The sequence below is a fragment of the Dromaius novaehollandiae genome, chromosome 3, assembly GCF_036370855.1.
Source record: "Dromaius novaehollandiae isolate bDroNov1 chromosome 3, bDroNov1.hap1, whole genome shotgun sequence".
Lineage (NCBI taxonomy): Eukaryota > Metazoa > Chordata > Aves > Casuariiformes > Dromaiidae > Dromaius > Dromaius novaehollandiae.
The window spans coordinates 129,810,776-129,823,468 of record NC_088100.1 but is presented as its reverse complement, the minus strand read 5'-3'; the positions used below and the strand labels follow the sequence as shown (position 1 = coordinate 129,823,468).

The 12,693-nt window shown below is 38.6% G+C and overlaps 1 protein-coding gene across 3 annotated transcripts in view; it reads right to left on the bottom strand.

Moving 5' to 3' along the window:
- Positions 1–12,693, bottom strand: part of AFTPH (aftiphilin) — a 47,788-nt gene that overhangs the window by 34,730 nt on the left and 365 nt on the right. For all 3 annotated transcript variants that reach the window (XR_010388680.1, XM_064510131.1, XM_064510132.1), the window contains exon 2: positions 145–2,014. Coding sequence is in view for 2 of the 3 variants with exons in the window: in XM_064510131.1 (XP_064366201.1) it covers positions 145–1,983 (1,839 nt within the window). In the remaining variant the exon portion in view is untranslated. The remainder of the gene's footprint in view (positions 1–144; positions 2,015–12,693) is intronic.

Genomic DNA, 12,693 nt, shown 5'->3' with positions numbered 1-12,693 from the left:
CACCAGCCCATCTCAAATAAATCTCTCCCACAAAGCAAACAAGGACTATCCAAACATTCTTTGTACACAAGAGAAGGAACCAGGAAAAGCTGTATGCACAGCAGCAGAACAATACTGAGCAAACAGAACCAAAAAAACCTTTACCTGAACCGAAGGCGCTGGCTCTTGAGATTGCCTGCTGATAGTTCCTTGGGAAGATGCTAAAGCAAAACTGTCAGTCTTGTGGGATACTGGACCATCAATCCTCATAGATGCGTCTGTCCTATGTGACTGCCACGTCTCTTTTCTGTGATGAGATTCACCAGCTTGCTCATCTCCAAAGGCAGCCCAAGAACAGCTGTCTTTTTGTTCATCCTCAAAAGCATTCCAGTCTGTAGTCTGGTTACAACCTGCTGAACTAAAGTCTGCAAAGTCGTCAGAGTCCTGAAAAGCAACACTCTCATCTTGAAGTTTTGGCACTGAATCAAAGTCTCCAAATTCACTATCATTACCATTTTCTACCTCAGTAGCATGCTGGAAGTCTAAGTGAGAAATTTTACTGGTAGCATCACATTCTAAAGCGTAAGCAGTCTGATTTAATTCAGCTTGATCTAACTTTGCTGGCTGCTGGCAAACAGTACTTGTGTCCCTGAAGTCACCAAAATCATCAGTAGGTTCACTAACATGCACAGGTTGTTCAGAAGTTCCTTCTAAAGCTAGAGCATTTATTGATTCTTGAGCGTTAATAAAAGTGGGAGATGCACTGCTAACTGAGCCAAAATCACCAAAATCATCATTTGTGTCATGGGAAGCTGCAAGTTCAATACTACTTCCATGATTCTTAGTATCTTCAGAATCACCCAAATATTCTCCTGCAAGATCATTGCTTAGGCTTCCAATCTTATCAACCTTGATGTCCTCCGTTTCTGAAAAGTCATCACACCTAGAAAAATCTTTGCCATCCTCTAGGTCACATTGTTTTCTCCTCTCATTGTTTTCCCCATTTTCAGTAGTGCATATTGAACTTCCAGTTGCTTGAGGTGTACTAGAAATTGTGAATTCATTATCTTCCGGTGCTGTGGGACCCTGCTCACAACTGATTTCTGAAGTGCAAATCTCTTCCTCAATATAAGCCTCTTTTTCATATTCGTAGTTCCTATTAGATGTGAATCCCATCCTTTCAGTTCTTTCAGTTACTCTGTTTATTATGCTGTTTTCCTGAATGCTTAGAGAGTCTCTTTCATTAACACTGCATATTGTAGGCCCTGTTCCTTCCAAGTGGATTGTTTTTTTGTTTGAGAAAGTAGCAAAATCTGCAAAGTCTTCACCTGAGCTAGGCATTGAGTTCAAATTTAGCTCAGTACTACAGGTGCTAACAGTTTTTAGTCCCTTTGAGTCACTGATGCTGTCTAGATCTTCTGTTCCCTGAGGATTTGCAGGGTCCAGTGCTGCAAATCCGTTTGTTAGAATCTCTAGACATGGAAGTTTCTCACCGTTACAAGCATCTATTTGCTCATCCTGGCTCTCAACTGCTATATCAGTTCTAACGATGTCAGAAAAAAAACCCTCCAATTTCCCAATGTTCTCTCTTTGTTCCCCTCTTTTGTTTACATCTTCTAAACTTATATCAAAAGCAGTACCTGAAGTTCTAAACTTAGATTTTTCTTTGCTGGTACTAGTAGCTGACATATCAGAAAGTTCTTTAGTGAGACTAGGAAGCTCTGAGATGCAGTCTTTATCTTTAACATTTTTCACAGAGGTGAAAGTTGCAATGCTAGCTACATTGTCAGAATAATCATGAAGTGGGATAAAATGATTTGTGGGTATAAACTCCTCTTTTGAATTACTGTAGTCTGGTGTATCAAAATCAGCAAAAGCTACACCAGCAGGACTTACACCAGAAAATCCTCCAAATTCTCCAAATTCATCTTCATCATCATCATCAGCTCCATTGTCTAGTGGCGGAGGGGATGAGGAATACATTCGAATAATATCTGGTTCCATTGTTTAGTTTCACTTTGAAGCTAATATATTTCTACAAAAGGAAAAAAAGTACATTAGAATTTTAAAACTGTATATCCTGCAAACAAACAGTCATTTACAAATAAATTAGTTGGGCCAAACTTTTTTTTTTTTTTTTTTTTTTTTAAACTGTTTCACATTTTACTTTAGAAATGTGTATAGACAGGTTAGCGTCAATATTAGATATGAGAAAGGAACCTATGATACCCCTACATAAAACGTCTGCAGAATGTTTACCATAATTCTTAACGCTTCAGCACAGACTGTGATCCTTCTCTACAAAGAAACCAGCTAAGGTTCAGATTAGAAGACTGGCAAAATACCATCACAGGCTCAGCTGAACTCCATGACAACTAACTTTCGGGAGCAGCTTTCACTGGATGTAGCACAGGTAAGGCAGAAAAGAGTACAAAGAAAGAGAGAAACAGCAGATGACAAAAGTGACAGCAAGAATTCCCCAAACCCCTCTTCAAACCAATTCTTTTGTTTTGGGAGTTGCAAAGAATCTACCAGGAACAGTTCAGGTCTCTTGTAAACTACTACATAATCATATGCTCAGAAGACCATGCTGAAAGCCCTGAAGAACATGAAACATGTCTTGACCTGCTATACAACAAACCAAGGCAATTGCATGGAGTTTTAATCCAGTAGTTCTCCATTTGCTGTCACCACTAATTCATAAAATAGCCAAAAATTACCCTGGCCCATCTTATCCCACAGTTATTTGTGTGCTGAGACGATGTGTAATAGAAATTATGTCACTTGATAGTCTACACCTTAAGAAGGGCAGGTACTAAGTCACCTTCCAACAGTAGCGCCAAAGATTTCTAAACATCCTTCTTTAGCTTTGAAACAGCACGGGAGAGGAGGAAGGAAGGGCTGCCATCATTGCTAGCTATGATCCTACTGTTTAAGTCACTTTTTTCCAACTCATAGGCTTCTATGAGATCGCACTGTCCTTTGGATTTCCTCACTCTGAGCCAACGTGCCCTGTCTCCGCAGCTGCTGTTGCCAGCCTGGTTTATCTTACAAGCCACCAGTTGGAAAATGCTGTTGTGAGCACCATCAGAGCCTAGAGCGGAACAAACTTCTCCATCAAAGCTTGTCCTCAGAAGCAGGATGGAGCAAGATTATACATAAAATATTTAAGCACAAATCACTAAATGACCAAAAAAAGTATTCTCATGGCCTAGACAGAAACAGAGATTAAGGACTCCATCTTAGCATTGCAAACTATTAGAGCAACAGTCAAGGTACGGGTTGAGATTTTTTTCATAAAAATGGTTTTAATTTTTTTCAATACTGCATGTAATAAATGCAGCAATAACTACTACTGTTCATATATTCACAATTGTACATATCACTTAACCAGTCTGTACTTCCACCTTGCAGCCCTTTCTTAAAGAGAGGGCACTACAACACAGCTCTTTCCATCTCACTTGACATTTGTTTATGAATAAATTGTAACGACCTAATTAATCTTAACTACAGAAAAAGAGGGAAATGGAAATTGTCTAAACTTATTAGCAAGTATTTCAATTTCTATTCACTAGAATAAGTGCAAACTTTGGAATACTGATTCTGGAAATGATTCTGAAACAAAGATTTTTTTAAAAAAGTTCCTTAGCAATTCCAAAGCTTTTGGCAAACTACATTGTATACACAGCTGAGCAGCATCCCACAAAGGGCATAACAGCAAGAAATGAAGCACGGCAGTTCTTCGCAGGCACAACACACCAGAGCACTCGAGCAGCTGGCAAATTTTCTTCTGCCAAACAACTCTTGCTATTCTCCAGGAAAGTTTGGTACCTTTAAGGTGACTGTAACATACCTATAAACGACGTGCTTCACAGGCTTACTCAGAACCAACCGTTTAACGAAGCAGCTGAGAGACAAGCTTTACTTTCTGCCTTGGGGGCCTCATCTCGCAGGGCACATTCCCTTTTACATCAGGTCCAGCTGCTGCTGGTATCACGCACGAATGTAAAGATCCTTTCCGAGATGACTGTGGAGTCTGCCTTTGAGCTCCTGCTGAGCTTATTCCAACCTCTTTGCCTTCTAAGCTTCTGGATTTTCAATCCACTAAACCCAATACTAGCATTTCTTCCTTGTAACCACCAGAGCAGCCAGTGTTTATATCCAAATTTCCAAGATCTCCTGTTGTCAACCATCAACACTAAGATTAAGCACCAAACACAGCCAGACTACAACTGTGTTCCGAATATTTTACTGCAGAGGAAGATCCATATGTTACATTCAACAATATGCCTGGTAGGAGGGAACAACACATCGAGGGAAAGACACATCGAGGGAAAAGGAATTCACTCCCCTCCCAATACCTGGACTATTCCTGGAGAAGGGAAGGGTTTTCATTTTTTTTGTTTTTTAAAGAAAAAAGAGTTGGTATATTTGGCTATACCAAATCCTCCCTAGTAATTGAATTCGAGTTCACGAACCTCCAGCTGAATCTCAGTAGACTCTAGCATAAATTTAGTATTAAACCTCTTGGAAATTAGCAAGAGCAGATACACCTACTTGGAAATCTCAGCTGACACAAGGCTTATTATCTTATCCCATGTGACAACAGCTGATGAGACTGCAAAGGCAAGAAAATATTTCTTGAAACAAAAAACCCCACACCACTATTTCAAGGATTGTGCTGACTGGATATAAACCATCATCCCAAAAGAAAAAGGAGCTTGAACAGAAACCATGAAATGGCTGGAAAGAAAGAAGGAGAAAACAAGAGTCCTAAAAAATAATTTAAAAAAAAATTAAAAAATCAGCTTCTTGGGAATAATACTGGAGGGTGGGATAAGTAGCTCCTTGACCAGGCCCCAGTACTATGATTCAAGCCACTGCAACCTTAACAGTAATTTTCTATCATGTGATTAGAAGTTTTAGAATTTGAACCCAAATAAAAATCCTTAAATATTTCAATTACTCTCAAACAATTACTCTATAAAACAGTATGCGATTAAAAGTCAAATGCTTGCACAGTGACATAACTTAAAGCCAGGAAGTTCACTTTCCATTTTGAGAGCAAGATTTCTCAAGTCCAAAAGACCTAATCTTGAAGCTTTCAGTGCAGCTTGAGTAATAAAGACCAACTTTAAATAGCCCCAAATGGATACATATCAGATTTTTCTTCTTTAGAAACAGTTAGAATAATCAAGCCACACAAGCAATTATAATCAAGGAAAAAAATCTAGGTAGACATGTAACCAGCTTCCCCTCTCTCAAAAACCTTAATTTTATTGATGAGGAGTCATGCAGAATGGAAAGAAGCAACTTAAAATTGATTCCTAACTGGCAAAAACATGAACTGTCAGCTCTGCACAGAGACTATGACATTCAAGTACAGTTGTATTCCTGAACTCACAAAACAAATAATTCCACATTGGATTCCTACCGCTTAAAGACTTCTAAAATCTTGAGAAATACTTTGTTCAACTGCAACCCTTTTGCTTGGCAAAGAGGCGCTAACTATTTCAGTGTAACGTGGCCTGCCTGAATACATAGCTTTATGGTAAGAATTAGAGAGGGCAGGGTGCTCCTAATTTATGCACCATATAGGTCAAGATTACTTAAATAAATTAAATAAAAAGTTGCAGTCATCACAACTCTGATTTAACAATGAGGCCAGAGCTACTAACAAAAAAGTTTATTTTTTACTGCAGCTGAAAGACATCCTAATAAATACTACAAATCAGAGGCCCTGAATAAGAGCTTTTGAGCTTTCTCATTAAAAAGAAAATCCACCTACTTTGTTTCACCAAAAGCACATGTATAGGTTTTGGGGCAGGGGGGCAATTACATCTATAGCTAGTAAAAGTTGTTTCTCACTTGCTGCCTTTGAGATAATACATTCAAATACATTAATAACTGTTCCACCACCTGATATCACGAGGAGAAATGGATCACAAAAACCAATCCTTAACCCGTACTGGGCGTACTCCCACACATTACCTGTATTGAGAACAACTATACCGTCCTTGTTGTTGACCATCTACCGGATCGCTATCTAAATCTCAGCTAAGGATAAATCATAACTCGAGCAACCGCGGAGCTGAGAAAGCTCTTAGGGGCAAGGGCAATCTAGAAAAACAAGTGGCAGCATTCGGAAAACAACTGAAGTGAATGATGTGAGAGCGGCAAGCATTTCACTGGAAGGGAAGCTACCGACAAGGCTACTTTTCTTTCCAGTTAAGATGAATAAAAGGGAGACAAGAACAAACAACAGTAAGGGCAAGCACAGAACACGGGTAACTTCAAGAGGCTGCGAGAGGGCTGAAGCAGACAGCCAAAGCTCAGTCAGACTTGTAGGAAAGCTCTCTTACCTAAAAATTTTCACTCATGCAACTTCTGCCATAAAGGAGAAGCAGCTTCCTTCAAGAAGCAGTAGTAGTCCTGCCTCTCTTCCACCTCCCCTTGGCCAATTACTTACTGATAAAATTTTAAAATGGGGCATACTCCCAATACTCCTTACGATATAAAAAAAATGCACGGGAATTTCCAGCCTTGATGCAACTTTCCTCAAAAAGAATTTCAGGATCTCCTTTCCTGATTTTTAAAAGCATTCCACCCACCAACCATAAACTATTGAACCAAATTTGTTATCTTTCACTGGAACATTAATGCGGTGAAAAAACATAGGCCTTAGAGAACAACAACTTTGTTCACTAAATCCTTTAGTTAATCCCTGCTTTGTCCTACATCTCGAATAGAGTATAAGGATTGTAACTGGCTTCATGTTTTGTAATGCAGAGCTCTATACCCAATTCAAATATTCTCGGTCACACTGTTAGGCTACATCATTTTGTAAAACCAGTACTTCAATTGACTGTGCCCAGACCCAACATATTAAATCCATTTATTTGCAAAATGTGATTTTATTCACAAAGTACCTTTTGAACAAATCTGTGACAGAGATGAATATTATCTATTTTCCTCCCCACTTTTGAGGGGATTGGTTCCAAAACTTAAAAGTCAGCTAACAAGTTAACACGGGCTTTTGCATTTATCTGTTCATTTAAAAAACTCTGTAAACATGCAAATTTTAAACAAATGGAAGACACCAATTTTTCAGCAGTCCACACAATTAATTTCCCTTGAAGAAGAATCTTTACCACTTTTTATTTGCAGATAACAGAGCAGCTATTTCTATAATATGTAATACATAAGAATCCAGATTTCTTGCAGTAGACTTTTCATTGCAGTAGACTTTTCATTCAATTCTCTGAAAGTGTTTAACTGTTCATATTGGATTATTTTAGCCACAACCCCAAATTTATGTCAACAAGTGTCAGCAAGGTTGTTTGAATTACAAATAGAGTTATAATACTAGACTGATGGTAGATTTTCACTAATTCTTCATGACATTCAGTTGCCCAACATCTTCCAGGGAAAAAAAATTAAAAAAAGGCAGGATGCCATTTTCTGCAATCCTTTACCCATCTTAGAAACAAAAAAAGAAAAGAAAGAAAACAGCTGAGAACACTAGTTAACTTCTTGCTTACATGTGTTTTTATATTCATATTTTGACATTCATTATGAAGGAATTTCATGAACAAATTTCAGTAATGCAGCTGTAAGCCCACTGTTAAAGTCACACTATGAACGTAATTAATCACTAGAGTACGTATCAACAACTTACCTTAAAGAAAAAGCACTGCTGATTAAATTGGCCAGATTCTATTCTGTTACTGCAGCTCTTAGTTTAGAGCTTTTTTCTAAGGTCAGAAGCAGTTAAGCAAGTTAATTCAGAACACAAACACTCAACAGAGAGAAAACAGAAATCAGTAATGTTGGAAAAGATGTGAGTAGTAGTTGACTTCAAGTTTTGACAGAGAAAGGGTTTGGGAACACAGAGTTTTATGTATCAAGCCACTATCTAGGTTTCTAAAACATTTACTATGAAGCCAGGGTACTTCATTATTTGCTTGCAGTGTATAGGGGACAATATCCGCGTTCTTTATACAAGGATCACATCCTTGCTCGTTACATTTTTGCAGAATAATAGCAATAATCTAACAAAGATGTGGCAGCAAAGAGAACAATGTAATTACGACACACAAAAGCAGGTATAAATAGTTCCTTGCCTGTGCATTTGCTAAGGCAAAACTTGAAATAGCACATTTGATTCTTACATAAGACCTAAAAAATTGGGAGGCCACAAAGAAAGAATCTCTCTAAGTAAAGAAACATTTGGGACATGAAAATTCAAAGGAAGAAACTCTTCACGGAACAAAATATTTCCTTTAATTTGAGACAAATATTAGCAAAACGATAGACCACCTTTTGGGTGTGGATTATGCCAAAAGGAGAGTTAAGCAACACATCGCTTCACAAGATTCAAAAGAAAACATTAAATAACCACAAAAGGCATGATCAAGACCTTGACAACAGCAAGCACAACGATACTGAAATGCCTTGGAGTAAACAGCCTGCAATGGCAAGGAGATGGACTCCAGTCATTACCAGCTAGGACCTGTTCTTTCCAAGAACATTGTAGCTGTTCTACTGCGGGGGAATTCCTCACATAAATATTAAAAGCCCCCCAGTAAGGACCGGATTTAGATCCCCCATTACAGCAAAATGTTGGCTTCCAGTCAGAAAAGCTGCCTTCCTCCGTTATAACGCTGCCTTTTTACTGACTTACTAACCACGGATAATGGATTTACGGTTTTTCTGCACTGCATCGTAGAACTTACTTCTAGAAGGGCTGGTGTAAATGAGGAAAGTCTATGTTTTAAAAAAGCAGTCTGGCAACCAAAGCCCATTTGAGAAAGACACTCACTGCCCAAACTGAAGTCGCCATGTTCCTAAATTCGTTTATTAAGCTTACTTTTCTTTCCAGAAGAAGTTACCAGTAAACAAAATACAGCAAGAAAATGTTTACTCCATAAAGCCTTATCAAAAATCAACGCTTTCACTTTTGAATCTAATGCTGTCAGAGCCAGAAGGTTCATTACCCATAGTAGGAGTTTTAAAACACTGTTTTTGAACATATGAGTTGAGGAAAAAATGTTCTCCAGTTCCAGAATGGCCAATGTATCTAAATATATATACAGCATCATAAGCCTTAGTTCTTATTACCTAACATTTGGAATTAATCAATACCACTGTACATTACCGTGGTTTCAGCAAACACAAAATACGCTAGACACCTTCTATTAGCAACTGTTGTACTGTAAAAAGAACATTAAAGTGACAAAACTCGGGAGACATCCATCCGGATTCAGGCACTTGTCTCAGGCACCTAAGTCTCTGCCAAGCTGCCAGTAAGTGGTAGGCATCCTCAAATGAACAGTTCAGGCTATATAAGATTCAAACCTCTTTGACAGTGCTTCCTCCCATCACCCTATTTGTTAGATTACATAAAGTAATTTTAAATAAAACATATATTTTCACTAGCTGTGCTGCTTAACTTTTACCCATTTAGGCTAAGCAAAGGAATCCAAGAAAGGTTTGAAAAACATGAGCCTAAATGTTGTGTTAGTTCGTCAAATTCTTTTTAACCAAGAATATCATCACTTCCTCAAAACAAGACCTGGTTATATTATAAATTTATGACCAAAAAATGTGGATGTTGCAACTCAGAATGAACTGACTCACTTCTTTAACAGCTGCAGATAGAGATGCTGTCTGTACCTGAATTGGTAAACAGACATAGGGGAAAATGTTATGAGAGCATTTCTTTAATTCATACAGGCAAGCACATGTGGCTAGGAAAGCTCATCAGCTTTAAAATATGGCTTTATGGAACATTGTACTCCTGTGTCCAATGTACAGTACACACCCATAAAATGTGTAAACACAGGGGTCATAAATAACACAAAACTCTTACCATCATTTCTTAAATTAAAACAGCTTTCAACTCTGAAAAAAATATATTTCTCTGTGTCACCTTGAAAAACGTTATTTGAGAATCTGTTCCAAATTAAGATGAAAAGATGCTGGATGAAAAAGTATGAGAACTAGATTACCTGAAGTCAACTTCTTACAGATTCGTTTACAGAACAGTATGTTCTACATTACACGTAAACCCGTCAAAACTTAACGTATCCTACAGTAAAGAGCAGATTACAATTGCCTAAAGGTGTATTATTATTTGAAAGGTTCTCACAAAGCTTGGCAGAAGCATATAGTTATACAGACAGAGCAGCTCTAGGTTTTCCCTCCACTGCTGCAAACTCTTGCTTGCTTTTAAGTGCACAAACATTATCTTCAACATACAAAGCACAAGCATGTGGGAAACAAAAAGTTTTAAAATTAAAAAAAAAAGAACTAAGTTAAACACACCACGAACAAACTTACATTATCCGTCATTTATCTCATATTAAAAAACACAATACATGAGGGACATCTAATACACCAAATAATAAGATCTATTTTCCATCATCTTCCAACAGCCATATGAACCTGAGGTCTCACATTTCTTTCCCACTGGTACCTACTCCAAATCCTATTAAAGTGAACAAAGGATTTGCCTTCCTTCTGGCTATTCCAAAACAGGATTCTTGAACTTAAAAGATCTAGAACATTTGCCTTACGGAAGCAGACTCACTAAGCCACCTTGCAGCTGGTGCCAATACAGAAACAGTCCTTGCAGTACCAATCTAAAACTTTAAGTGCTGAAGACACCAGAATCCAAGAAGTCTACTAGAAATGAAACTGTCAGTTTTAAAACAAGGCACTGTTCAGGTCTTTTTTGTGCACAAGAGCAGGTTGCACAGTGTGTTTTCTGCACAAAGGAAACATAAAGCTAATAAGCAAAATTTCTGAAAGTTTATGATGAACAGGATCTGACAAAGACATCTCGCCTAGAAGGACTGCTCATAAAAGTTGAGAGTGTTTTGAGTCCCTACAGAAAGGTTACCATGTCATTGCACTGATGCATTCACAAGACATGGCTTAAGCTGTCAGATAGTAAAATAGTACAGAAAGGAATGAACACTTTGTAGAAAAAGATAATGAATATTTGAAAGACAATTCTGCTGTTGAGTGTAGTGAAAACAAGCAGATCTAGGATCGGTTTCTTTACCACAGCTTTTCCAACTGCTATCGCTATATATTTGCAACAGCAAGGAGAGCTCTATGAATATTTCAAAAGGAAAGGGCAGAGAGTTGACTGAAGTCCATCTACACTGGCCTATTATTACCACTGTGAAAGACAAGTCTTTGGAAAGTACTTCCAGTTTCAGAATGTGAATTATTTTATGTAATTAGGGTGTTAAAAGGCTGACATTAACTTAGTAAGTTACTAAAGCAGTTTTTGATTTTTAAGTACAAACACAAGATCACAGGCTTGCCTCGACAAAAAAAAAAAAAGTAAATGTAAAAATCACCTGATTCACCACAAAATTCTGAATTCTGTAGATTTACGAAAACCACTATGAAATGAAACTATGATCACAGAAAAAAAATCACAGTCCAAACTGAAGCATTCAAGCCTGAAGCCTTCAACTGCTTACTCAGAAACAAATTAAGGAAGGCAAAAGCAGAGGTCCACTATCATATGACCTTAAAAGGTCATACGATGTGTATTTTATGCAAACATCATGTGGAATGGAAACACCATATTCATATTACCTTTTCTGAAGTCTCTTTACTATACAGCTGAGTAGCATCTGAATCTACATTCTCATACCCTCGCATTTATACTGTTTATTTGCACCTACACAACAGGGATGTTTACTGGGAGAAGTAAGAGGAAGAAAGAATGAAAAAAAAAAAAACCCAGCAACCACAGTTACTTCATCTCTTCCTCCCACCCCCTACCAGTAACACCGTATTCCTCCAGATACATCTCCAGCTTCAGGAAGAGGAATTGCTACACTTAAATTTTAAGACAAAAGTTACCTATGCACTAGGCCTGCATACAAAGTTCTGCACCTGCTGGCGATACAACCTAACATTTTATGCTTAAAGTAGGCTAATTGGTTTCCAAGTCTAGTTCATACGTCCAGAGAATACAACAAGAAGAAAGCAGTTTTAATCAAGTTCAACCTCTAAGGACAAACGCAGTTAATAAAACAAAACAAAAAACAGTATCCAGCAAATTGACTGTACAATGAATTCAACAGCTAAAGAAATCAGCTCTAAAGAAACACATTACGCTGCAAAGCCGACACAAAAACAAATAACTTTTTGCAGCCAGTGCAATACAGCTCTCATTAATTATGTTTCTTCCGCTAACTCAGTTCATTTACGAACAGAAGTTACTTTAACAGAAGCACCAAACTTCTGAAAGTTCCCAATTTCTATGCAGAGAAGCTGGAAGAGAGGGGTAGCTGCTGTCAAGAGGCTAACTCGCTTGCATGCCAGGGCAGAAATTGTCTTCACGAGGAAAATAAGTATTGTGGCTTATCAGGCAGCCAGCTGCAATGGCGAAGGGGAGCGCCAACACCTAACAAGCGTTCCAGCAGCTTGGTGCCACTGCAGAAAGGCTTTGTTTTTTACAATAAAACGAAACTCTTCTTTGTGGTGTCGTTTCCAGAGCAGCCCACGGAGGTGTGTGGCGACTGACACCTCCGCACCTGCTGCGGGGAAAGCTCGCCAGCACAAGCCGAAGCCACGGGGCAGCTCGGCGCGCCGCACCGAGCCCTCTCCGCCGACTGCGGGGCCGCCGAGCGCAGCCCCGGCCGGCGGCCGCCCCAGGCAGCAGCCCCCGAGGAGCGCGGCGCGGCT